Source organism: Myodes glareolus, chromosome 17, assembly GCF_982192425.1.
Source record: "Myodes glareolus chromosome 17, mMyoGla1.1, whole genome shotgun sequence".
Taxonomy (NCBI): domain Eukaryota; kingdom Metazoa; phylum Chordata; class Mammalia; order Rodentia; family Cricetidae; genus Myodes; species Myodes glareolus.
Genome location: NC_142042.1, coordinates 5,067,562 through 5,095,401, shown reverse-complemented (window position 1 = coordinate 5,095,401; position 27,840 = coordinate 5,067,562). Strand labels below are relative to the sequence as shown.

The window sequence follows — 27,840 nt, the reverse complement described above, 5'->3', positions numbered from 1 at the left end:
GTTGTCATCATCAGGACTTGACTGCCTGCACTTCTGCTTCCTTCAGGATCTCACAGCTCAGACACTGGCTTCAGAGCTGTCTACTGTCTCATGGTACCTGGGTACCTCATTGTCATGCACCTGATGTGGATTGCATGCTATTTAAAGATGGGACTGTTTTTTTTTTCTTTTTTTAACATTTGAATAATGCATTAATGTGAAAAGCAACACCTTCTCCATTAATGAGTTTTAGATGCCAAGTTAAAGCCCCAGAATTTATGACTAAAATCACTAACTTAAAATTTCTAAGGTCGTATCTGTTTTTGGTAAGAAAAAGATTTTAAATTCATTTAGTCCCTTTTTGGTGACAAGCATAAATTCTTCTTTTTGACTCTCATGATAGCTCCTAGAAGTAGGAATTCTTTTCATTTTGACAAGAAAGATGCCAGTTGAAGAGACAGATGCTCTGCAAAGGCCTGCAGAAGGAGCCGGACGAAGGGCGCTTACGGAGCATGCGTGGGGCCCTGGGTCCAATCCTCGTTGCCACATAGGCTGATCTGGTGTAGCACATGCATGTGATCCCAACACTTGAGAGGTGGAGACGTGAGGAGCAGTAGATGAAGGACATGTTTGAGGACATAGCAAGTTGGAGGCCAACCTGGGCTACGTGAGGCCACCTCTAAAAGACAAAAAGTCAGCAAAATTACAAAGCGAAAAGCTGAGTCAATGCCTGAACATAGATTGGACACCAAAGAGAGTTCATTCTTTCTTCTCTCTTTCCTGGAGTGAAGGGCAGAGAAACCTATGTACTAAATGTCAGATTGGGTCTGGCCATCTGGGAGGAGAGTCTGCCTAGTTCTAATATGAACAGTGATCCACCTGACCTGGACAAATATTAACCCCAGTTCAATCCCCCTACACAGCATTTCCATCCTCATAAAATAAAGGGATATGGGTATATTTCCTTAGCAGTTGTGGTGGTTTTAAAGAAAATGGGCCCCATAGGGAGTGGCACTATTAGGAGGTGTGACTTTTGGACTGGGTAAGACCTTGTTGGAGGAAGTGTGTCACTGTGGGGGAGGGCTTTGAGGTCTCCTATGCTCAGAGTACTGTCCGGTGTCTCAGTTGACTTCCTGTTGCCTCTGAGTCAAGATACAGGGTTCTCAGTCCCAGCACCACGTCTGCTTGCACACTGCCATGCTCCCTGTCATGACGGTAAGGGACCAAACCTCTGAAACCATAGGCCACCTTCGGACATTTTTCTTATAAGAGTTGTCATGGTCATGGAGTCTCTTCAAAGCAATAGAAACCCTAACTAAGACAAAAGGTGTGGCTTTTTTGGAGTGGGTGTGGCTTTGTTGGAGGAAGTGTGTCATTGGGGTTGGGCTTTAAGGTCTTAGCACTTGAGCCAGGTCTTGTGTGTCTCATCCACTTCCTGCTGCCGATCCAGATGTCGTACTCTCAGTTACCTCTTCAGCACTGTGTCTGCCTGCATGCCGTCATGTTTCCTGCCATGACATAGTGGACAGAACCTCTGAACTGCAAGCCAGGTCCAATTCCTTTATAAGAGTTGCTGTGGCCATGGTGTCTCTTCACAGCCATAGAAACCCAAGGACAACAGAAATCCCCACACTTCCTGGTGAGGTACTGGCTGTGCAGTGGCTGTCATCTGCACATCAAGGGCAGTTTGAGCTGAGGGGGAGGCTCCCAGTCAGTAAGAGCTAGATTGTCTGCACTAGTCTCCTGCTGGGATCTGGCTAAGCATTTTCAGGAGGAATTTGTCCTTTGGCCTCATTTCAGCAGGTTTCAGTATCATCAAATGTAAGAGTATTCAGGCGGAAGTAGAGGAGTCTCCTTCACTAGAGAAAATCTGAGAGGCCAGGGCTGCTTAGCCAACTGGTGAATGAGTAAGTTCAGCAAAACTTCAGGAGACCACAGACAGACTTTTGCCGTGAACAACATATGCACAAAAGCGCCCGTTCTCTCTTCCTTAAAGACTTCCAGAGCCTGAGAGACCTTTAGGGTCAGATGTGAAGAAGTTAATCCTTCTGTAGAATCCTCACTGCTGTGTCCAAACCTTTGGACAGCACCTGGGGTACTTTGCTCTTTCCTCAGCCCGGGAGATCACTGGTTAGGGTTGGTGTTAAGGGTCGTGGAGCTTTCGTGTTCTCTGTTGGGTCAGGCTGGTCTATTTGTCACACTGCCGCTGATATCAAACGTGTACTTGCAGTGTTTTGATGTGGAAGGTTGAAATATCTTCCCTAACAAGAACTTCAACAGGTAAATATATGCAATTTTGGTTAATAGTCTCTCTTTAAAAAAACAACAACAAAAAACTTGCCTGGTGGTGGTGGCGCACACCTTTAATCCCAGCACTTGGGAGGTAGAGGCAGGTGGATCTCTTGAGTTCGAGGCCAGCCTGATTTACAAAGTGAGTTCCAGGACAGTCAGAACTGTCACACGGAGAAATCCTCTCTTAAAGGGGCAAACAAACACCCAAACAACAAGCAGACAAACAAGAAAAACCCCTCACAAATACAGATTCTATTTAATTGATCAATTTATTTATAGTATATGCATGTGTTCACTGGGAAATCAATGACCAAAGTCAGTATTGGAATATTGAGCATGCACTGTGTAGTGTCCACCGGTGCTCGAGACAGGAGTACAAACTACCTGGATCTGTCCTGGCAGTGCTGACATTCTCCTGGGATAAGGCAGACACTGATAGGGTTTGGAAATCAGTGAGTACAAAGTATGCCAGTTATAATTAAATGCCGTTGAAAATAATACAGTAGGAAAAGAGTGATTTGAACAATTTGTCTGCGCACGGCTCATTTATAATAAAAATATTTCTATTCTTGCCTTTCTTTTGCCAAGAAATCTACTAACAATAACCTCTGAAAGTATGCCGTGAAATCCATGTAGAATCACACATAATTGATCTACCCACTTTTCTATATTACAAAGGACACATTAGGAGTCACTTAATTTGGACCGTGCAGAAAAAAGCCTTCCGATAGAAGTGATCCATAGAAATCAAGACTGACATCTGTGCGGTTGGAGGCCACCACTGAACAGCTAGTGGGGCGTGGCACTGGCCCAGAGATACACATGCGGGCATCTTGGAGAGAGCCGTTTCTAATCAGAGGGACTTTTAGCCCCGTTAGAATTTGAACATCAAGGATGGCTAACTAAGAATGAGTACATAACTTGTCAGCTTAATTTATATGTTGGTTCCTGCACACGAGTCACGCATATGAAGTGGAATTACAGTAGAAAAGCGAAGATGTCAGCTTGCTTATTGATAAAATAGATGGCCAATAAATATTTTCTCCAGGGCCCTGTCTGAGTGAAGTGGAGATGCCTCTGTCTCTTGAGGCCCTTGCTCAATCTTAGGCACAAGAAAGTGGAGACCAAATCCACCACCGACACAGTTTTGTGCACAAAGAGAAACTAGCTAAAAATCTGTAGAAGTTAGCTTTGTAGAAAATTTGCTTTTAAAGCTATAATGAGCTTATTATACCATTTACCTATTTATACAGTCCAATTTAATTGTTCACTTAGGAGAGTTACAGACTGAGTCAACCATCAACGCCATATTGCCTAACCTGGGGAGCAGGTTTGCTTATTTTTGTCTGTATAGATGGGTGTACTTTGGACACTACATTGACTTAGCTATGTAGTATTCTACTGCGCAGAAATACAGCAGAGTTTGTTTGTTTATGTATCAGTTGATTGCAGGAAGCTGTTTTCACAGTTTGACTATTATGAATGTTTTTATGAACAAATTTGCACATGTTCTCCCGTGGCTACATATTTTGTGACTTTTGGGTATATGGTAAAAACAAGAATCACTGGCTCTTATGGGAACTCTATATTTGCTTAAGAAAATGTTTGTTTATTATTTTATGTGTACCAGGGATTTGCTGCTGTATGTGTATGTATCATGTGTGTGCTCTTTGAAAGAAGACACTGATATCCTACAACCAGAGTTAAAGATGGTCATGAGCAGCCATGTGGGTGCTGGAAACTGAGCTCAGTCTTCTGCAATAGCAGCCAATGCTTTAAACTGCAGAACCACCTCAGCCTCTATTCTACTTTGTTGTGGTTTTAAGACAGAATCTCCCTACATGTTTCTGTCTCTCCTGGAATTCACCATGTAGAACAGGCTGGCCTTGAACTCACGGAGTTTTGCCTCTGCCACACAAGTGCTGGGATTAAAGGTGTGCACCACACCACCACATCTGGCTTATATTTACTTTTTTTTTTTGAGGACCTGACAAACTGTTCTCCAAAATGGCTGTACCACGCTATGTGCCCCCTGCCCCCGCCGCCACAAGCAATGTACAAGAGTGTCATTCTCTCCACACCGCACCTCTGACCACTGTCTTGTCTTTTGATGATGGCCAACCCGAGAGTCTGAAACGTTACTTCATTTTATATTTTGCTTGCATTTCTCTGTGAACAATATAATTTTGTGTGCTTGTGAATATGTACCTGTCATGGGATAGGAAATGTACCTACCCTAAATGTCTCTTCACATTCTTTGACCTGTTTTATTGGGCTATTTTGCCATTTTTATTGTTAACGTATAAGCCCATTTATATATTCTGCAAAATATCTCTAATTAGATACATAGTTTGTCAAATACCCAAAGAAAAAGTGATTATCTAAAACAATAATATGCTACTTATGAAAACATTGAAGTAGTTTGGTATTTAAGAAATCACTTCTCTGATTTGGGTGCAATGTGATGTCTCAGCCCGTCTTTAGACAACAGTTTGAAACCATAGAAAGTAACCTATATATCTTTATAATAAAAGTACCAGAACGTTTTATCTTTGGCAATATTGTCTCCAGAAAATTAATTAGAAAATAAGTAATTTTTAAATTGCTTGGATGCTCTTTATCAAAAATCTGTTGGAGGGAGTCCTAGTATACTCATTTAAAAATTACTGTTATATTTTCATTGTATATAATACTGGGTTTCATAAGAGCATTTTCATATAAGTATGTAATTAACTGCCCATGTAAGAACCACAGCTCTCTTTGATGTGGGATGTCATCCTGTACATGTGTTGCTTTTATTGATTGATGAATAAAGCTGTTTGGTCAGTGGCTTAGCAGAGTGAGGTCAGGCGGGAAATCTGAACAGAGATATATACAGAGAGAGTAGGCAGAGTCAAAGAGATGTCATGTAGCTGCCAAAGGAGACAAACCTTACCAGTAGGCCACAGCTTCATGGTAAGATATATATATATATATATATATATATATATATATATATATATATATGAGTTAATTTAATATGTAAGAGTTAGTTAATAAGAATCCTGAGCTAATAGACCACACAGTGTTGTAATTATACTTTCTGTGTGATTATTCGGATCTGAGCAGCCAGGAAACCAAAGTGCAATCACTGCTCACATCTCTTCTCTCTTCATAAAGAGAAGACAATTTGTCTTTTTCTGGAGCCATTACTCAATGGCCTAGGAGCACAGGTTACTTTACTCCAATTTCACGTTTCAACATGGAAGCAGTTTCATGAAGCATTATTGTTTAAAGGAGCAAAGAAATTCAGATCAAGAAGAGTTTAAATTATCTTGGTGGATACACCAGAGAGGCAGGTATACTGAGATTGGGGGAACTATTCTATAATAGCCCAAGATGCTATCTAATGACATTCCAGACTCTTGGATTGGCAGAAGTTAGTGTTCTGCTAAGTCAGTAACCTTCTAAGAGGTTATTCATTATCTCGTGCTAGTTCAGTTACAGAGTGGGGCAAGCAATGGCTCTTCCAGAAGGCTAGTACTAGCCCGAGATAAAGCAATTAGCTTCTGAACCTGCAAAATTCCAGTCTCTCTACAGTACTGAAATTCCAGTCAGTTCACCAATCTCTGCAGCACAGACTCTCTCCAGGAGATTTCTGTTCTCAGCCAGACACAGCTTCTGTCCAGGGATTTTCATTCACAGTACTTTGAGCCCACGCCTCCTTTGTCCCCCATACTGTCTTGCTCTCTTCTCTTGTTTGTCGCCTCAGTTTCTATAGATACTTTCATGTCAAATATATGTACCTATGTTATGCATTTATATAAAATCTAGAACTCACAAATGAGAGACAACTTACGGCATCTGTCTGAGACAGATTTAATTTGCTCAGTGTGACACTCTCCAGATGTATTCAGGTTTTTTTTTCAGCTGATGTAATTTCATTCTTTGTGGCAGAATACAGTTCCATTGTGTGTGTATACTGCATATTTGTCCATTCCTCTGTTGAAGGACACCAAAGGTGGGTTCATAACTTATAAAGGAGACTGCTCTTGCATTTCTACGTTGTCCAGACCTGAATAATCACACAGAAACTATATTAATTGCAACAATGTTCAGCCTATTAGCTTAGGATTCTTATTAACTAATTCTTATATCTTAGATTAACCCATTTCTATTAATCTGTGTATCACCATGAGGCTGTGGCTTACTGGATAAGATTCTGTTCTGGTGTCTTTCTCCTTTGCCAGCTACATGGTGTCTTTCTGGCTCCGCCTACTATCTCTCTATATCTTTTCCTGCCTGGCTATATTCTGCCTTGCTATAGGCCAAAGCAGCTTCTTTATTAACCAATGGTAATAAAACATACTCATAGCATACAGTTATAATGTCTCCATTTCTCTCTTTTCCCCTCTCCCTCCTCCCCTCCCTTCCTCTCCTTTCATCTTCCCCCTTCTTCTTCTTAAACTTCCACTTATGAATCTATAATAAGTATTTATCTAGAATAAACTTATAAAAAGTTCAGAAACCAATATATCATTAGTAGCATCTCTAGTAATGCTCCCGTGTCATTCAAATTATGGTGAACCTCAGGTGTTTTTGTTTTTCTGGAAAACACATGAGATTTATGAGAAAACACAATAAAATCTTTCTGAAAGCCATGTTTTTTATTCATAACTTGGCTATGTCTATTTCAGGCTGTTATCTATATGCCTATATTGGAACAGAAATTTTATATATCCATATATATATATCCATATATTATATATAGTATAATATATATTACATATCTATGTTGAATTAGAATTTTCAGAAATCTTGAATCTTTAGGCATTTATTCACAAACGTGAAAGCTATAGAGAGGTAGCATTAACAAGCACTCTCTACCCACTACCGTGAAACAGGTGTGGGGGAAAGTTACGGGCACCACAGCATCCCAGGGCTCAAGCAGAATGTTGGTTCTCCCAGGCTTGCGTGACTGATGGCAGATGTCATCTGTTCTTCGGAGTTGTAGAAACTCAATGACCACTGCCAACAAAGCTTTCTGAGCTCCAGTCAGAGAAAAGAATGAAAATGAAGAAGAAACCAGTCAGGAAATTTTAATAAAGTCTACCTTTGAACATAGAAAGTATTCCATTTTGAGCAAGTTGGTTGTGCCCCCTCTGATGGCATTGTGTCTCATAGAATGGCCACCCAAAATCTTGTTCTTAACTTGCAGATGGTAATTTTTTTTGTCATTTTTGTCTTAAGGTAAAATTTTAAGGGTTTTTATATAGCTTGTGACTTATTTCTGCTTTCTTTGTTGTAAAATTTGGCTGATCTATGAAGTTTGTGAGCAAAGTATAGTGTTCATTCATGTATTTCCCACTATTCAACATTAACGCCACTGGTGTCTCCACAGTGCCATGTCTAAGGATGTGGCCACCAATACAGACTAGAGATGCAGAGCCCACAGAGACACTGTGGATACAGGCTAGAGATGCAGAGCCCACAGAGACACTGTGGATACAGGCTAGAGATGCAGAGCCCACAGAGACACTGTGGATACAGGCTAGAGATGCAGAGCCCACAGAGACACTGTGGATACAGGCTAGAGATGCAGAGCCCACAGAGACACTGTGGATACAGACTAGAGAAGCAGAGCCCACAGAGACACTGTGGATACAGGCTAGAGATGCAGAGCCCACAGAGACACTGTGGATACAGACTAGAGATGCAGAGCCCACAGAGACACTGTGGGTACAGGCTAGAGATGCAGAGCCCACAGAAACACTGTGGGTACAGACTAGAGATGCAGAGCCCACAGAGACATTGCGGGATGGGCTCCCGAGGCACAGTTAGTAGCTGAGGAAACAGACATGAAGAAAAGTTTCATGACAACCACAGGGCATATGCATAGATCACCCCGCAGGATAGAGAAAGACCTTCCCAATTGCATTTAAACAGGCACACAGCTTCTCTGAGGGCTTACTGAGGGACAGATCCTGAAGACACAGCGCAGCTGCATGGCCGAAGGGAGAGCATCATGAAGGAAACCCTGTGTGAAGAAGGAGGATTAGAAGAGATTGGGACACAGCATGAGGGACATTCGGGAACACTTCCGTTCACTTGGAAACGTTCCGTACTTGGTGCACTAGTTAGCACCGTCAACTTGACGGCCTAGAGTCGCTCGTGGAGAAGTCTCAGAGATACTGTCTACCTTGGGTTGGCATGTGGGCGACTGTCTGTGGGGAGATGGCCTGACTTCATGTGGGAAAACAGCCCAATGCGGGCAGCATCATTCCATAGGCAGCATGAATGGAGCAATTGACCTGGGCGCAAGCAAGTGAGCCTGCATGCATTCATCTCTCTCTGCTCTTGACTGTGGATGCAATGTGGCTGGCTGCTTGAAATTCCCAGCTTGGCTTGTCTGTTGTGATGGGCTATAACCTGGAGTTGTGGGATGAAATAGTTCTTCTCCTCCCCAGGTTGCCTTTTGTGAGAGGATTTCCTCACAGCGGCAGAAACGACTCTAGAATATGTAGTTTAAGACAGGAGCCGGGCGGTGGTGGCACACGCCTTTAATCCCAGCACTTGGGAGGCAGAGGCAGGCGGATCTCTATGAGTTCAAGGCCAGCCTGGTCAACAAGAGCTAGTTCCAGGAAAGGCACCAAAGCTACAGAGAAACCCTGTCTTGAAAATCAAAACAAAAACAAAAAACAAAAAACAAAAAAAAACAAACCCAAAACAACAACAACAACAACAAAAACCCACAACAACAACAACAACAAAAAGAAAGCAGGAGCACTGTCGAGATTCTAACACACTCTGGGCACTTTACAGTATACGTACTCTTTAATATTCACCGTAACTCTGTGAAGCAGAGTGCTGTCAAGTCTGAAGGACCGATTCCAGCCTGGTGCCACGGTGTGTGCTGTTCCCCAGGGGATATCCTTGCTCCACCTCAGAAACTGGGTTGCTATGGTCACGCAGAGGTTAACAGGCCCATGCAAATTGATTCTTTCTAACCAAATTTAAGGGAGTCTGATTATGGACCAAAGCGTCCATTTACAAACTGTACGGGGAAATTAACTGCCAAGGAGACTAGAATGCTCCCATCAGCTTGTCAGCACGTTCTGTTCCCTAGGGGAGGGAAAGCTTGGGGAAATGAAATTAAGGGCTGCAGGCTGTTAAGGGAGGAAGAATTAGGAGGAACTGAGTTGGATGCTTTTAATAAGGAAATTACCATGCTGTGCTGAGACTAATGTGCCGCTCCACTGCAGAAATACGCTTGCCTGCCTAAGGGATCCCAGCATTGTTTTCAGACATCCAAACTCTTCTCTCCTGGTACCACTCTGATTACGGCAGTTGTGAGCAAATCTGGAGGGCCAGAGACCTTGTTCAAAACCATTGCTCTGGAGTGGGCTGAGCGTCTGAAGGTGCTCCAGAGGAGGGGGCAGAGATGCTGCATTTGGAATGAACACAGGGCAGGGTTTGTAGTATAGATTGGCAACACCAAACTGACAGAGGATTTACTGTGCTTGAGGAGCTAGTCAAGAATACTGCATGCCTTTCCAAATTTTGTTCCTACAGCCACCCTCTAGGGTTGTTAACAACGCTTCTCTTTTGTTGATGGTAAATGCAAACGCATGTCAAATAAAATAATGCGCCTAGAAAGTAGACTCATCACAGACCGGGCATGGATCCCTCCGGGCTAATGTCTTCGTATTTGTACTCCTCATTCCTTCTTGAAATTAATTCTTACTCCAGTTGAGAGTGTCCGAGTGATGATTCATCTCTCTCTGCCTCTCCTGCCCTCTGTTGGTGATATCGATAGCCCTTGTACGCTTCCCTTCTCAGATGCATGGTGGGGATTTCCCTCTTTCTCCATCCTCGCTGTCTCTGCTAGACCAGTTGTGGGCCACTACACCACGACCTAGTCAGTCTGCCTTCCATCAACCAGTCTCTTGTACTGAGAACAATGGGTTTTTTTTTGATGTAATAGTTTATCTAATGTAAGTTAGATTATTCTAGCCCTTTAAAAAGCACATATATATATGAGTGTCTGTTGGTACACTCACAGTTTGCTGCTGTCACCAGCCTTATTCCTGCCTATTCTCATGACCCTCAGAAAGCACCCTCACCCATTTATGGGCAGCTTTATCCATCCTGGTGACCTCGAGACCGGTGAACTATCTTCTGTTTCTGTGAACTCATCTCTTCTGGAAATACAACGTAAATGGAACAACACACTCATGACCTTTTGTGCCTGCCTTTCTTCACTCGGTGTAGTTCATTCACAAGGCAGTGGGTGCTGGGACTTCATTCCTTCTCACAGCCAAATGACATTTATCATGTGGCCATGGCCATGCCATGTCTTGTCTGTCCATTCATCAGCTGATACGTATCTGGGTTGTCCACTGTGACTACTGAGGTCATGAACATTGGTGCACGTATGTTTGGATGCCTAGAAAAGTAGACGATGGCAGGAACGAAGTTTAGGTGCCGTTCTCTCGCGATGCAGGCAGGAGAGGAAGAACGAGTCTGAGGAAGGAGCTAGGCAGAGCCCGGCCAGCCTGTAGGGCACCGTGGGCCTGTGGTTCCCATGAAGCACTGACCTTACATTTGCATTTTTACTTAATGTGTCATCCCTGTCTGCTTGCCCTACTACTGGGCTCAAATTCCGCCATGCCTCCTTGCTTCTGTGTCTTCATTTGCAAAGTGACAGCTCTGGGCTGCGTGTCATCACCAAGGTCTTTTCTTGCTCTGAAGGTCTGTGACCCATGAAGTCATAGTTTCCAAGCATGTTTTGCTGTATGTAGTTGATGCTGGCCATTTCTGGATCTCACTGCGGAATGGTTTCTTGAAGTGTGAATTTCCATTAACCCTCTTTAGATGGGAGGACACTTTCTGCTTGGTTGTTTGACTTGTGCGATTAGGACCAGTAACTAAAAATAGAGCTTCAGAAATAACTGCTTTAGAAATATTTAAATAATATTAGTAGAAAATAGCCTAAATTATTTATTTCAGCATAGTGGTTGCTTAATAGTAAAACAAAAGGTCTCTAAATTTCAGAAGGTTAGCATAGCTTCTTCCATTAAAGTATTAAGGTCAGGCATTCACTGAGGGTTTTGATTCTTACCTGTAGGTGAAAATGAACAGGTGGCCCTTAAGTTATAGAATTACTCTAAATTTTCCTAATTCTTTAAGACACCATGAAACAACAAAAAGTGAGACAGAGGCACCATGCTGTGTCATGTTTAGCTTTTAACACAAGCTAAAGTCAACGGAGAAGAGGAAACCTCAATTAAGGAAATGCCTCTGTAAAATCAGGCTGTACACAAGTCTCTAGGGTATTTAGAGATTAATGTGGGAGGGCCATCCCTGGGCTGGTGGTCCTGGGTTCTATAAAAAGCAGGCTAAGCAAGTCATGGGGAGCAAGCTGGAAAGCAGCACACTGCTGGCTTCTGCACCAGCTCCTGCCTCCAGGTTCCTGCCCTGTTTGAGTTCCTGTCCTGACTTCCTTTAATAATGACCAGTGATGTGGAACCTCGGCTTGATTTTTGGTTTGGTTTCCCTGCGGCAATAGGAGCCCTCACGAGGACAACTTACTCTCAGACTCTCAGCAGGAGATGCTTTGCAGGACTGGGTAGTTGGTCCTGCACTAAGGCAGGCCTGGCCTTTGGTTATAATTGGAATTGTGAAGCAAAACCTGGAAGTTCCTGTCGAAATTGTGTGGAGTAGGTGATGCCTATGTTGGGCAGTAGGGAATGTGAGCACGGGGTTCTTCGCATGTGACATGTGTAGCGCAAAGCTGAGGAAAACTGTGACTTTAAACATACTTCCTTACAAAGTCTAGACACCGGCGCACAAAGAGCAAAGTCACGAGCCAAGGGGAACATTCGGGAAAATGAATGGCTGGATGAAGTGATAAATGTCTGTGGAGCAGGGGAGGCTGACAGTCACCATTCTGCAGCCATTCTGGAAATATCGACACAGAGGAACAACCGACAGGTGCTAAGCTTAAAGAAAAACATATTTACGTGTTATCAAAATATACACCAAAGATTGCTTATTAAAAAGTGAGAAATGGTAACTTCACGGTGGAGAAACCACAGTGTTGCTACAGTTAGTAACTTCAGCCACCGATAGCTTGAGGTGATGTCTGCCACCAAGAGCTGAGAAACGTTTCCCATTCTTTATTCAGTACTCCTCCTGAAAATCCATGGTCTGAACATAATCAAGGAGAACTATCAAGACAAAAGGAGCTTTCTTCACAATAACTACCTGCCTGCTTTAAATTTTATCAGTGTTACTAAAAACAAAGGCTGAAAGGCTGTTCTAGATGTAGGAGGTTAAGAAGACATGACAGCTGCATGTCATGTATATGCCTGGGTGGAGGTCAGAGAAAGTTTTGACAAAGGACTTTATTGAGACTACAGACACATGAACACAGACTGTGCAGTGGGTATGTGTGTTGTATGGTGTTTACTTCCTGGGTTAGACAAATGTCCTGTGTTATGCATGAGAACACCCTTGTCCTTAGGGCATGGAGAATATATGGACAAAACCCCATTCTGGATGCAACTATGAGATAGCTCAGGGAGTGTTTTGTGGCATGTGTGCTTGTGGGTTAGTGTAGTGTGCATATTAGGGTTTGTATATGCATGTTAGTGTGTATTATCATGTATTTGGATGCACATGTTCATGTAGCAGGACAATAATCACGTGTAGCTGTAGCAGTAGCTTTTGTTGAATGTGAAAGGCATGCAACAGTCACCATAGCTGCAGCCCTGTACAAGGAGCTGAGACTTCCTGACATGTGATTCTGAAGGCCGAGAAGCCCAAGATATAGATAGGGTCCGTGTCCCATCTGCCCCCTCCCAGTCCACTCCTGCACTGAGACCTGAAAATTCAAACCACATTATTTTCCAACTCTTCTGTGAGTTTCAAATCATTTCAATATAACAACTTTAAGGAAATGTAAGTGTGGTTGCTAACCTCCTACGTGAGGATAGTGCTCTTCTTTGGCCTGCGTCATCATGACACAGAAGGCCCTCAACAGGGCTGGATTCAAGCGACCTCACTCGCAGTATCTAGTACTGTGACCTGGGAGACGAGGTTTTGCTCCTAGTGGATTATACACTTGGTGGACCAATCAGTGCATAAACATTAACATGGTTCACTTGCAGCTCAGGAGGTTGGCTAGGCACCAGTCCGTACTAGGGAGAAGTCTGAGTCCTGGTTTCAAGTCATTGACACCTGGGAAAGGCTGATGGCTGCAACAGACAGGCAGGATAACGCGGCAGATGGAACACAGAAAATAGAGATGGATACAATAAACACGATAAATTTGGGTGTGGTGTGGTAGAGAGGCTTGGCAGTAAGGCGGGGCCTTTCAAGCTGGTGGTGTGGAGGGAGGGATGGAGAGAGGGCTCCATGCGAAGTAAGTATCCAGCTGACACAGGCGCAGACAAGAGCTGGTATCACAAAAGCAGAGCCCAGTCTTCTGACTTTCCATATAAAGCAGCAGAAAGGAAGTCAGATTGTAGTTTAGTTCAATAAACTCATAGGAAGAGCTAACACTGGAGCGTGCAAGGTGCAGACTGACCTTTTGGGGATCTGCTCTGAGTGCTTGGGACTTGCTATCTTTATTACAAATGAGACTCTTTCCCTGACCACTTTATCTTTAATATTTTATTTATTTATTATCCTTGGGTATGTGTGTGAGTGTATGAACACGTGTGCCGTGGCACCTGTGTAGAGGTCAAAGGTCGAGTTGCAACAGTCAGTTCTTCCTGCTGTGGGTGGCAGGGATTGAATGTGGGGATGAGATGTGTGATGTGAAGTGTTTTTGTTCACGGAACATCTCATGAGCCCTTGTGCCACATGCAAACACGACAGCCCCCTTTAAAGAACAGGATTTCCTAGAATTCCTGTGAGCCACATCTTTGAGAGCTTCCTGTTTGAAATCTAAATTTCAGAGCGGCGAGTGAAGGAGAGGAGTGATATTTTCCACAGAGACATCTTACGATTTATGAATTACTACTAAAGAAGAGATATTTTAGTTTTTAATTGCCATAATTGGTTTGTATTAATAAAATGCTAGCAAAACAGTCCAAGGCAAATATCAAACACCAATTATCGTTTTGACTTTAAAGTCCAGTAGTCTGGCTGTGCATGGTTTGTTTATACAAGCTTGTATGTACCGTGTTCGAATAAGCCCACAGAAAATGGAGTAAAAACCGTGTTTAAGCACGACAGCATTCACCTTCAACAGCAAGTAAAGCAGTAATTTAAATGTGAGGCCGTTTCTGGGCTATGAAACCAGGTTTCATAAAGGTTAGGAATGGATGTTTTGACAACAACAACAAAACCCTTGCGATCGTCTTAGTATCCAATAGCATGGGAATGGGTAAGTGCCGTGTGCACTGAACTTATTTTACTTGTAATTATGTGTATATTTGTGTGTCTCTATGATGTGCTTGAGGGCGTAGTGCCTGTGGAAGCCAGAAGAGGGCAGTAGATCCCGAGTAAGTGTTATAGAAGGCTGTGAGCGGCCACATTTGGTGCTTGGAACTGCACTTGGGTCTTCTGCAAGAGCAGCGTGCTGACCCCCACTGTTCTGAACAATAAAATGGTAGAATTGTTGATGCTGTCGTGCTAAGTGTGGAAGGCAGCTGATAAGACAGCTTGCAGCTCTCTAAGAACACGCACAGGCACTCTGGATAGCAACCCTGTGTTATGGAAGGTGCTAGAATGTTGCTGGTGAGAACTGGCAAAGAGTATCAGGTGGAAACCGTGCTTCTTTTGTAGCTTTTCAGAAATTATGTCAAAATAGAAAGCTAAAAGATATATACAAAAAAAAAGTGCTGAACGGTAAAAGAGCCAAAATGTCAGCACTGGTTCCACAACCTACATGCAAGTAAAAATCATAAACTCACATTTTATATAATTAGTATATGACAATTAAAATAGAAAAAACCTTCCTCATAGATTTGAAGGAAACACAAGCACCAAAAAAAAAAAAAATTAGTAAAATCAAAAGCAAATGCCGTCCACTCCAGTGAATGTGTTAATCAGCATGCAAGCATGACTTAAAATTCGTGGCAGTACCAGACAAAGTGTGTGTGGGGGTGGAAGGCAGGGAAATGCAAAGGTTGGGGGCGCACTCATGTGTGAGACCTGAGAGGGCTGGGATGGGCTCTGTGGCCTGGCACTGACGTATCAGCTCCACAATATAAAGAAGCTGCTCCTGCAAAGACAGGCGATGCCCAGTATTTTCTTTGTGAGTTCTCCGGGCTTTCGGCATAGGCACGTCAGAGGAGGTGACGGGTGTCTTCCTAAGATGTCGTTTCTCGAGTGACACTCACTGGCGTTTGATAACCATTTCCATACTTGTTTTTATCGCAGACTCCTTTCTAAGCGACTCAAGTGTGCGGTGATTCAGTTCAGGCCTTCTGAAGAGACAGCCTCATACCTTAATGAGTGACTCAGGTAATCACCCACTCCAGTGAAGCCTCTCTCGCTCCGAACCTTTGTGTTAAATATTTGTCTTAGTTCAGTGTTACCTGAGGACAAGTGGAACCGTGAGTATGCACCCTGGTGTCACTTGGAGAGACCCCCAAACGTCTGGAATGGCTCTGCCTTTCCTGCCTGCTACCCCATGACAGCATGAGGATGTCTTCCCTCCTCCAACGGGGGCTCACTGCAGTGGCTCCTGGGAATAGACAAGCAGCAACTGAAGGAATGTCCCCTGGTGGGCTGTACCCTCCTGAAACCACTCACTGTTGCCCCCCCCCCCCCCCAGCTGTTAGTGCTGAAACCAGAATCTCCTCTTTTTGCATTTTGCTGTCAGGTTCTTGTTTTAGCCACCTTCCTCATGCTCATGTGTGCTCCTTAGAGATGCCCCATGCTCCAAAAGCTGTTTTTTTTTTTTTTTAGGAGAGAACATATGGCTCCAACATTTTCCCAGTTCAAACTGTTTCTCTCTCCAGGATTAGATGCTAAATCCCTTGCAGGCACGGACCATACCTGTCCATCATTACCCTCGTCCTACTTGGTCTTTGAGTTTTGAGACACCACTCAGATGGTAAGAAAGTGAACGTAGCTTTCTCCAGGGGTCAATGCCGTTCCTGAACAGAAACCTGTCCCGTGCTATGGAAACTCTGGCTTATATAGGAATGAAAGTGTAAAGAACTTAATGTATGGCCTAAAACTGAGAGCAGCTTTGGTTTCTGGCTGAGCTTATTAAAATGATGCACAGTGTTATTAAAAATAAGATCTAAAAGTTTGTCTAGCAAGCCTCTTAAAAAAAAGAGTACATGAGTGTGGGTGATCCATGCGTGCTCTTGAAGACCGCAGAGTCCTTGTGCTGTGTGGGTGTCAATGATTTGCTTCTCATCCTGGCCATGTATCGTAGGGGACCCTGGGACAAAAACTATGTCTACCGTGTGTGGATGCTGTTGACTCTAAGTTGAATGAACAATTCACAGGGCCGTTTTTAAGAGTAGATGAATATTGTTAGCATGCTCAGAGACGATTATTTTAGTGTTTTAAAATGACTTGCTCATCAGGGAAGGATCGTAATCATTGTCTCATAGGCTGAAGCAATGATGATTGTAACAGCGCACGATGAGTCCTATGTATGTGCTCAGTGAATGCCAGTTTTCATTAGTACTCACACACTTTAGCCGTGGGTTACTGGGCTGAAGAGATGTCTCAGCAGTTAAGAGCAACTGGCTGCTCTCCTAAAGGACCCCATGTTTGAGTCTTAGCACCCGTATGGCAGTTCACAATCATCTGTAACCCCCGTTCCAGGGGATCCAACACATGCACAGAGATATACATGTAAGCAAAATACCAATGCATATAAAATGCAAATAAATAACTTATTAATAAAAGTGCGTTACCAATGTCTAAGAGATTATTATAGTTTAGATCAGCTTATGAGGCCTAAAAACACAGCACAGTACTACCCCGTTTAACCTTGAGAAAAAGACTTCCTTCCATGGCAAAGCCAGCACGCAGTCAGAGCTCTGGACTCAGGACATGACTGTAACTGGACATCTGTCTCGGCCTTGTATATTCAGTGCTCACCCCTCTTCTTCAGTATTTAATAATATAAAAGACGGCATAACTTTCACCATCGTGAACAAATCTTTTATTTTCATTGTAGCATCTGCTTAAACAAGAGAAAAAATGACTTCTCCCTAATGACTGCTTCTGTTAGCTCCTGATGAAGGTCAAGTACTTTACACGCCTTTTGACTTGAAGTCGTTCCCTGATTTTCTCGTTAGCATTTATGAGTCATAGTCTTTGGGACTGGGTCATTCCTCAACCTACTTAATGAAGACTTTTGTCTTATTTGATATTTCATTATGGTGCTGGGGATCAAACTTGGGACTTTGTATATTCTGGGAAACGGATCTTTTACTGACCTTAAGAGCCTTCCTAGCTCTTTCTTTTTCTCTTTAAAAATTTCCTTTTGTGGGGAGCAGTATTTATATGTAAAAGGAATAAAACATGTTGACTGAAATCTGTAGCAAAGTCTACATATTATAACAAAGGTCTCAGACCAAAGGTCAGGGCCTCCACACTCACTAGAGCAGGGCAGCCAGCTGCACCACCAGCGTCTCAAGTGTCAGCTGGAAATGTTGGTGAGGAATGAATGTGATGCTACACTTGACACTGATCTAAGAGAAACTCATCAAAACCAGGATGGGATTTAAACAGAATCGACAGAGGGGTATGTGTGTGCAGAGAAGAAATTCTAGGCAAATATCCATATTTATTGTGATTTGAATGAGAAATGTCCCCCGTAGGCCAAGGTGTTTAAATACATGGTCCCCAGATGGTGGTTCTGTTTGGGAGGGTTATGGAGCCTTTAGGAGTTGCAACCGGGACAGAAATGGGCCGAGCATTAAACTGACCCTGTTTGTTGTTTGCTCTTTGCTTTCCGAGTGTGAATGAAATGTGACCAGCCAGGTTTTCACTCCTACTGACTCCTGCCAGGGTGGGCTGTGTCCCTCTGGAACCATGAGCCAACACCCTTCCTCCTTAAACTGCCTTAGTCGGGTGCTTCATCGCATAGAGGAGTCCCTGTGAGCATATACGTGAATCTCCAGCATGGAGAGTGAGCGTTCTGTGTGCCTGAAGTATATTATAGAGGCACACTTAGGATTTTGATGGCATTGTAGGCTGATAGATCATGATGACATCATGAATACGTCTTTTGATTTTGTCAGGGCATGGTGTGTATAATAAATGCCCACCAGGACAAGTCTTGTATACAGTCAGGGAGAAGGGGTCCTGGGTAAGCGTGGTCCCAGTACCTAGAGCAGGTCATTGTGTTTAATTGCCATCCTAGAATGCACAATTGCTCCTGTGAGTGGGGAGCGAGCCCAGAGAGGACATCAGGGTCTTGTACAGAGATTTCAGGCAGCCTATGGTCTCAGGGCACAAGGAAGTGCTAAAGTCGGAGGTGATGAAGAGGAGGCTTGGACAAACCAGTTAGCACCAACAATTGCTTCAGAGAGGAATAATAAGTTTTGCCCAAATTGATGTGAATTTTACGTTCCCAAGGCTGTGTGCTTGCAATAAAGCCAGAAGACGTTTAAATTTGGTTTCCAGCAGGCACTTTCCCGCATTTGCTACTTCAGCCAATGGAAACGCTGTCGTTCTCTCTTCAGCCAATGGAAATGCTGCTGTTCTCTCTTCAGCCAATGGAAATGCTGCTGTTCTCTCTTCAAGTCTTCAGTTGAACGTTATTATGGCGTGTCTTGAGAGTACACTGAGGATTTATTTGTATTAACATCTTAATTTTGCTAAGTACTCAGATTTGATCTTACTATTAGGAGATTGCTTGGAAGATGACGTTTTATTGCAAAAGTTAAGAATTAGCATTATAAATAGGATTTCCAAAAGCAAGAAGCTATCTTTCCGTAATCTACATTTATCTATGTATCTGTATACTTAAGCCAACTCTCTCTCTCTCTCTCTCTCTCTCTCTCTCTCTCTCATACACACACACACACACAGAGAGAGAGAGAGAGAGAGAGAGAGAGAGAGAGAGAGAGAGAGAGAGAGATCCAGCAGTCATACATACTCTCACAAAATGCTGCTGTTATACAAAATAGAAATTCACGTTTAGGTAGGCTCAAGGCTGAAACCCATGAAAATCAAACACAAGGACCTCAACAATGAAGCCAAAGACTAGAGTACCTTTTCCTCAGCTCCAGACAAATTGATTTAGATCCATTTCTTTTCTCTCCTACCTGTTATTCTTCCTTTTCTATTTCTTTAGAATTCTATTTCCATTAGATAAGATTTTAATTTTTTAATCACTTATGCCAACCCTGGTCCTTTCCAGAATGTGTGAAACTGCCATATTTTTGCTTATATGACTGCTTCTTTCTTTGGGCTTCCATGCCCTGTCATATGACCATTAGCTGCATCTTGTCATTGTCTTATAATTATTAGTCTCCATTGCTGTTCTTCCCATGAAATAGAATTCTAAAGAGAAAATATTCCTCATACACTCACATCTACAGTGATTAGCACAATGCTTTCAACCCACCCGGAAAATAGATAAGGGATGATTGATCCTCAGGGCAAAACAGCCACCATGGTCATCGACTCAGCTATGCCTGCTTGCAGAAGGTCATCACAGCTGGCTCGTGGACCATTGACGCTTTCTCAGAATAGGGGGGACTAGAGAGGGCCACCTGAGCCTCACCTGAGGAGGGGCCAGAGAGGGCCACCTGAGCCTCACCTGAGGAGGGACCAGAGAGGGCCACCTGAGCCTCACCTGAGGAGGGACCAGAGAGGGCCACCTGAGCCTCACCTGAGTATCCAGCTCTCCCTCCAGCTACTTGTGTTAGTTTCTGTCATAATTGCATGTGTCCTCTGGGTCTCAGCGGCTGCTAGAGTCTGGAGAATAGGAAAAATTAATGAAGAGGGACTTCATCTAGGCAGCTCTGGGGAAGCCATCATCCATGCTGCTTTGGGGTCATTATAAATAGCATTATAAATAGGATTTCCAAAAGCAAGAAGCTATCTTTCCGTAATCTACATTTATCTATGTATCTGTATACTTAAGCCAACTCTCTCTCTCTCTCTCTCTCTCTCTCTCTCTCTCTCATACACACACACACACACAGAGAGAGAGAGAGAGAGAGAGAGAGAGAGAGAGAGAGAGAGAGAGAGAGATCCAGCAGTCATACATACTCTCACAAAATGCTGCTGTTATACAAAATAGAAATTCACGTTTAGGTAGGCTCGAGGCTGAAACCCATGAAAATCAAACACAAGGACCTCAACAATGAAGCCAAAGACTAGAGTACCTTTTCCTCAGCTCCAGACAAATTGATTTAGATCCATTTCTTTTCTCTCCTACCTGTTATTCTTCCTTTTCTATTTCTTTAGAATTCTATTTCCATTAGATAAGATTTTAATTTTTTAATCACTTATGCCAACCCTGGTCCTTTCCAGAATGTGTGAAACTGCCATATTTTTGCTTATATGACTGCTTCTTTCTTTGGGCTTCCATGCCCTGTCATATGACCATTAGCTGCATCTTGTCATTGTCTTATAATTATTAGTCTCCATTGCTGTTCTTCCCATGAAATAGAATTCTAAAGAGAAAATATTCCTCATACACTCACATCTACAGTGATTAGCACAATGCTTTCAACCCACCCGGAAAATAGATAAGGGATGATTGATCCTCAGGGCAAAACAGCTACCATGGTCATCGACTCAGCTATGCCTGCTTGCAGAAGGTCATCACAGCTGGCTCGTGGACCATTGACGCTTTCTCAGAATAGGGGGGACTAGAGAGGGCCACCTGAGCCTCACCTGAGGAGGGGCCAGAGAGGGCCACCTGAGCCTCACCTGAGGAGGGACCAGAGAGGGCCACCTGAGCCTCACCTGAGGAGGGACCAGAGAGGGCCACCTGAGCCTCACCTGAGTATCCAGCTCTCCCTCCAGCTACTTGTGTTAGTTTCTGTCATAATTGCATGTGTCCTCTGGGTCTCAGCGGCTGCTAGAGTCTGGAGAATAGGAAAAATTAATGAAGAGGGACTTCATCTAGGCAGCTCTGGGGAAGCCATCATCCATGCTGCTTTGGGGTCACGCGACTCCTGCCAGCAATACCTCACTCCCACTTTCTAAATAAACTCATGGCTTTCACACAATGAACTCTGGTGCAATTGTATTTGGTTTGCAGTTGAAACTTCAGGAAGAGGGGGTTTATATGTCCTCCAGGAAGAAGTCTCACAACAGCATGTTGACTGAAAAGTGATTCAGTTTGAGTTTGGGAACCATTTGGCCAGAAAGTGGAGGGCTCCAGGTCCGTCTTTGAGAAGAACTGACCTATCTGGAAGCCATGACTGTGGTGTTTGTTTAAACGGTCATGCCCGGAATACCTTTATTGGGATCTGACTATAAGCTTTGATTTTGCTGTAGTTTCTACCTCAGCCCTGTGATCCCTGTGATCTTGGGCTGTTGAAATGAGAACTGACTCAGCCTTCTGTGCTCGCCGAGCTGGTGAGCGTGTGGTAGGTAGGTCTGTTTCGGGTCTATCGGTCTATCGACACTGTTGCGGCTCTCTCCCACCGGAAGGACAGTCTTCCACGGAGCAGGCGCAGCGCAGATCCTGGGCACCTAACAGGTTCTTTCAACATTCCTCTATGCCCCTGTGGCGGTGCCTGCAGCAAAGCAGCGACTCTCTAAGTCCAAGGATGAGTGGGGCTCGCCCTCCTGCGGTGAAAGGTCTGGACTCACTGCTAGGACCTGTGACATCGCCGCTCGCTTCCACCTAAAACCGGAAGTGGAATTACAAACACGAAGGTGGACTCAATGACTGACGAGGGGCACGTGGGGAGGCTTGTCCCAGCTCTGTTGTGATGGCGGCTGTGGTATAGCTGATTTGGAAAGAGGCTCTGGAAAGTTACAACCCTCAAATGTGAGTGTCGTTTTCATGGTGATGACGTGGTCTTCATTCACAGGATGAAGGGTGTTGGTCTCCTCAGCTCTTCTTTGGATACCCTCAAATGTGAGCTTTCTTAAAATTTAAATTTAGTGGTAAAACCATGATCAGAAGGACACTTTGTGATTACTGAGAGAGAAAAAAAAATCACCTTTAAAACAATGTGGTATTTTAGGACTGGAGTTGAGCCCAGTTTCTAGTAATAATGATTTCCCCCCTCTCTTTCTGGAACTGTGGAGTTATAATATTCTGTTTTGCCTCTTTCCAGTCATGACAGTTTAGGTAAACAAACTGAACCAGAAAATAACAGGCTGACCAACCCTGTCTGCCACTCTACTGAAAGCTGTCATTTTTCATTTCAACCTTGTATTTATGAGCATTAATAAGACGGCCGTCTGTCAGAGCCTGCTGTCTCTTGTTGTGATTGCATTGGAATGGGAATTTAAATTACAAATTTTAGAAATGGATTAAAATCTAAGGGCAAGCATTTCTGGCATTCCTGGATACAGAGTCACGAGGTTGGTTCTGCCTCTCTCTCTCTCTCTCTCTCTCTCTCTCTCTCTCTCTCTGTGTGTGTGTGTGTGTGTGTGCACAAGTCACATTCCTCCATATCAGTTTCCTTTGTTTATAGAAACAAGGTGGTTCTGTTATGCTAGCCTGACCCTGGGTGTTCCCGTCTCTGTCAGGTCTGATAGGCTGGTCATGTCTTTGTGGAATGCCAGCAGGGACAGTGATAGGACAGTGTCCCACAGACTCAGTTGGCAGGAGGGATGGCGCAAAGACAGTAAATATTGGCCACCTGCGAACTGAACGGCCTCTGGGTCGACTAGCTGCTGCTTTCATGATATATTCTCATTTTCCCCACTCAGGGACTTCTCCCCTTAAGGAGACTGGAAGTTTGAAAGCAAGGAAGCCCAGCCTTTTTGAGATCAATGGGCAAGTCTGAGCTGATGTTGGTCAAGGTGTAAATTGTATAATGTAACTTGCCGTATTTAGCATGTGGGTGCCTTGTGAGTAACTGCTGATGAGATTTATCTACTGCTTCTCTTGTGGTCTGTTTCCCATGGTGGTACATGTTTCCAGTACCACCACCTCCTCCCACACACCCCTTGATAGTTCACATTCCCCTGCACGGGTGCCACCTGCACAGGTGCCACCACCTCCTCCCACACACCCCTTGACAGTGCTCATTCCCCTGCACGGGTGCCACCTCCTCCCACACACCTTAGATTGTGGCCATTCCACTAATTCCACGTTGGGTGTCAGAGCTGAGCTGTGCCTTATACGCAGTGAGTAAGAGAGATATTCAGATGTCTACAGTCATTAGAGCCCCAAGGGGTCAAGGAATCTAAGATGATGGGGACCTTGAGCAGGGCCAAAGGAAAATGAGTTGGTCAGACAGAGGGCCTTTTAGACCTGGGACAGAATTTGAGTGACACATGAAATAGGACACGAGCACCATTTGTAACAATCAATGGGAAGCAGAAACCTAATCAGCCTTGTTTAGATGGTTTTCACGTCCAGATCCTCTCTTAGACTCTGGGGATATGACCCTCAGCAAAGCATAGAGGTTTCCCCTGATAGTGCCTGTATTCCAGTGGAAGGGGACTGTAAGAAAAGCAACAAGTGAGGTGTGCAGCATGCTAGCCATAATGGTGGTGAAGAAGAACAAAACAGTAGAGGAAATGGGGTAGGGTGGGTGGGGTGGGACAGTGGTGTTTGCAGTTTTAGGTAGAGGAATGTCAGAGCACACGGGAGTATACAGCAGGTGATAACCAGTGTCTAGTAGGCTGACCGATCAGGTGAGTGGTTCTCTGATGGGGAGCCCCACTTGGCGTGGCTGTGGGGTTACGGGCTGTAGATAACTGTTGGTCTCTGTAATTTCTCTCATAAGTTACTTCATTTCTTTTCTAAGAACAGCTTTGGGTGTTTTTCTAGTGCTTGTGTGTTTAGTGAAAATATTCCATCTACTGGGCACACATAGATCTGTAGATGGTCAGGAAGATTACTTCTCATTAAGCTGTATAATTTTGATATATAGAAAATATAATAGGATATGCTTCATAACTAGATCTATTATCCCATGAGGCTGAAGGATATTAAAGCCTGCCTTGTTCCTTTTACTCAGATTAAATAAGAAAACAACAATTTCTCCCCAGTCTAAGGCATACTACATACAACTAGCTCATTTTTACCTCAGAGCAAGTGAAAACCAGACTGAAGGTTTTTGTAAATGGATCTTAAGTTAAAATCTTTACAGTTATGCCCAAGGTCAGGTATCTAACCAAGGTTATTAACACAAAGAAGCTTAAAAAGTCATGCCAATTCTTGGTTTTCCAAGTCTAGCTGACGAAATAGCTGTGTCCCAAAGCTTATCTCACTGGGCACTGTGCCCCTGCCCTCTGGTCACAGTCACACTCCAGAAACCTTGAAACTTTATGTTGCATGGTAGAGGGTTCTGCCCTTATTGCCCACCCAAAGGAATGTGCTTTTGACCAGTGGGATGTAACTCTTGTCATTTTTTTTTATTATTACTTCAAGCCTCCCATAAAAAAGAGTGTTTAAACTAGGTGAACAGAGAAGCTGGAAGAACTGAAACAGAATTAGAAAAGATTTAGAACTACAGAATTGGAACGAGAATTGAAACAAAGAACTTACAGAAGTTACAGAGTTAGAATCAGAGCCACCAGAAGAATAAAGAACTCAGACAGCATGTGTGTGAGTTCATTCTGCAGCCCCTCAGGTAAGACGTTTTCTGAGTTCCTTTTGCTAAGCTGTAGCATTTGACCTGAACCCTGGGAGGCAGTTCTGTGAGCTCGGCTCACAGGCTATTGATAGAGGAAGGTAGTACTGGGCAAAATGAAATCCTACCAGTCATATACTCTGCTAAGGGAGCACATATCTGAACTGTTTAATTTAATCAACTCTGACTATCAAATGATGTCATCACCCTAAACTTGTCAAGGCTGAGTTTCTAATTAGGGTTTCTACTGCTCTGAAGGGTTGACCACAACAACTCTTAAAAAGAAAACATTTAATTGAGGTGACAACTTACAGTTTCAGAGGTTTAGTCCATTATCATCATGATAGGTAGTGTGGCAGTGTACAGGCAGACACGGTGCTGACTCAATCTTGATCAGAAGATAACAGGAAGTAGACTGTGACTCTAGGCAGTATCTTGAGCATATATGAGACCTCAAAGCATTCCCCCACAATGACACACTTACCAACAAGGCCACAATTCCTAATAGTGCCACTCCCTTTGAGGGCCATTTTCTTTCAAACTACCACATTCTACTTCCTGGCCCCTAAGGGCTTGTAGCCATATCATAATGCAAAAATGTATTTAGTCCAACTTCAAAATCCCCATGGTCTATCCCTAGTCTTGACAATGATTAAAAGTACACTTTCAAAGTCTCTTCTGAGACTCTTAACTGTAATCCCCTATAAAATCAAAGTAAAAAAATACAGATAACATACTTCCAATATATAAGGCACAGAATATACGTTAACATTCCAAACTGCAGGGAAGGGAGCATAGTGAAAAAATACTGGACCAAACAAGACTGAAAACCAGCCGGGCAAACTACAAAGTCTGCATCTCCATGTCTGATGTCAAAGCACTCTTCAGATTTCTAACTGTTCAGCTTTGTTGACTGTAACACACTTCTTTCTCTCGGGCTGGCTTCACTCCCTGTTTGCAGTTTTCCTTAGCAGGTATACCATAGCTCTGGCATCTCCAACATCTTGATGTCTCCAAGGCAATCTAGGCTTCAACTTCACAACTTCATGTAATAATATCTCTACTAGGCCTTCATTCAGCTACAACCCCAACACATCCTTGGCCTCAGCAACTTTCTTTTGTCCTGGAAGCAAATTCCATAGCCCTTTCTTCTATCTGTTGTGGGAGTAACTTCCGCTGCCTCAACCAATAATCATTGAAGCAGGAGCCCATAGTGCAGCGGGGAGCGACTTCCGCTCCGTCAGCCAATAGCTGCTGAAATACCAGCCCACTGGGGCGTGGTATATTTCTCTTTTAAAATGAGAAGCAGTTCCGGATAAGGTCTCTCTTGGTTCCGGCTCTTGGTTCCGGTGCTCGGTCTCGGCTGCTGCTCCCAGCTCCTGCTCCAGCGACTAGGCTCCCTTCCTGACGGTTTATGGTGTATGTAAGTTTTACCCCCCCGCCAAATAAATAACCCCTTAAAACATAACTGGTGTGGGATTGATTCGTTAATATCTATCCTTAACTCCAGAATCACTGCCTTCCATGCTTCTACTAGTATGGCCCATTATGTGGTGCTTAAAGAATTCTGCTGCTTTCCTAACCCAAAGTACCAAAGTCCAAATTCCTCCAAACAAACACACGGTCAGTCTTATCACAGCAATGCCCCGATCCCTGCTACCAACTTCTGTCTCAGTTATGGTCTCTACTTTCTGTGAAGACATCATGACCAGGTCACTCTTACAAAGGAAAACATTTAATTGAGGTGGCGGCTTACAGTTTAGAGGTTTAGTCTGTTATCATCGTGGTGAAGGGCATGGAAGCCTGCAGGAAGATATGGTGCTGGCTACATCTTGGTCAGAAAGCGACAAGAAGACTGTGACACTGAGCGGTATCTTGAGCACATATGAGACCTGAAAGCCTGCCTCCCCAGTGACAGACCTACTCCAACAAGACCTGATTCTGAGTCGTACCCCCAACTTTTCTATTAAGAGGGTTGAGTGAGCTTGGAGTTTGTGTCCTAACACATTTCCATGTGATGTCGTTACTGATGATATGGGCGGCACTGGTAATGATTGGTCTGATCTAGTGAAAGTTACTTGGCGAACTGCCCCAGTCAGGGGATGGAGAGTCCAGCTTGGGTTTATTGGGGCTGACTGTGTTCTGGACTGTGCTATGCCGGGAGGGTTAAGAACCCACTACTCTGTTCCCATACTCATTTTGCAGGTGAGGCAACTGAGGTCTCAAGAAATCAGCTCGTGTTTGAGCTTAGCATTCTGCAATTCACTCGTTTATCTGGTTCTTGCTTATAGAAGGCCAGAAGCTTTCAATCTGCTTCTTGTAAAGAAGGCTCAACAGATGCCTGTTGTTGAGTGATTCATTTAGTGGGAAGAGGGAACCGAAAGCGTTTAGCTCCATTGGAAATGAATCGTCGGGGCAGTACTTTGGGAAGGCTCCTTGTCACGGAGGGTAAGAAACAACCTGGAGACTCCAAGTGGTTCATTCCCTTCACTACAGGGGTTCTCAATCTTCCTAATGCTCTGGCCCTTTAATATAGTGCCTCATGCTGTGGTGACCCCAACCATAAACTTATTTTTGTTACTACTTCCATAACTGTAATTTTGCTACTGTTAAGAATATTTGTATTGAGGGAGAAGTGATTAGGATTCTTAGGGTCTAGATCTTGTCACCTCAACGGTGGGGAGGGTCAGGTTCCCTAGAAAGAAGTAGGAGAAAAACAACAAAGCCAAAACAGACAGAGAAACAGACAGACAGAAACCCTACTGTTTCTCAGGATGGAAAGACTGAAAAATAAAATCGGCTGGAAGACAAACAGCGCTTCCGGAGCTAGGAGGCTTGCACACAGGAATCCAGACGGTAGGATTAGGAAAGAGACCAA

General features: G+C 43.8%; 1 protein-coding gene across 4 annotated transcripts in view; it reads left to right on the top strand.

The window, feature by feature from the left end:
• The window catches only part of Slc44a5 (solute carrier family 44 member 5), a 251,104-nt gene that overhangs the window by 34,920 nt on the left and 188,344 nt on the right, over positions 1-27,840 (top strand). For 2 of the 4 annotated variants that reach the window (XM_085677517.2, XM_085677516.2), the window contains exon 1: positions 24,646-24,962. The exons of 1 other annotated variant lie outside the window; for it this stretch is intronic. In XM_085677517.2, coding sequence (XP_085533643.2) covers positions 24,932-24,962 — 31 coding nt within the window. In that variant the 5' untranslated portion in view covers positions 24,646-24,931. Of the gene's footprint in view, positions 1-15,642; positions 15,727-24,645; positions 24,963-27,840 lie in introns of those variants that run through there. One more of the 4 variants, XM_048453535.3, reaches the window with a different exon arrangement.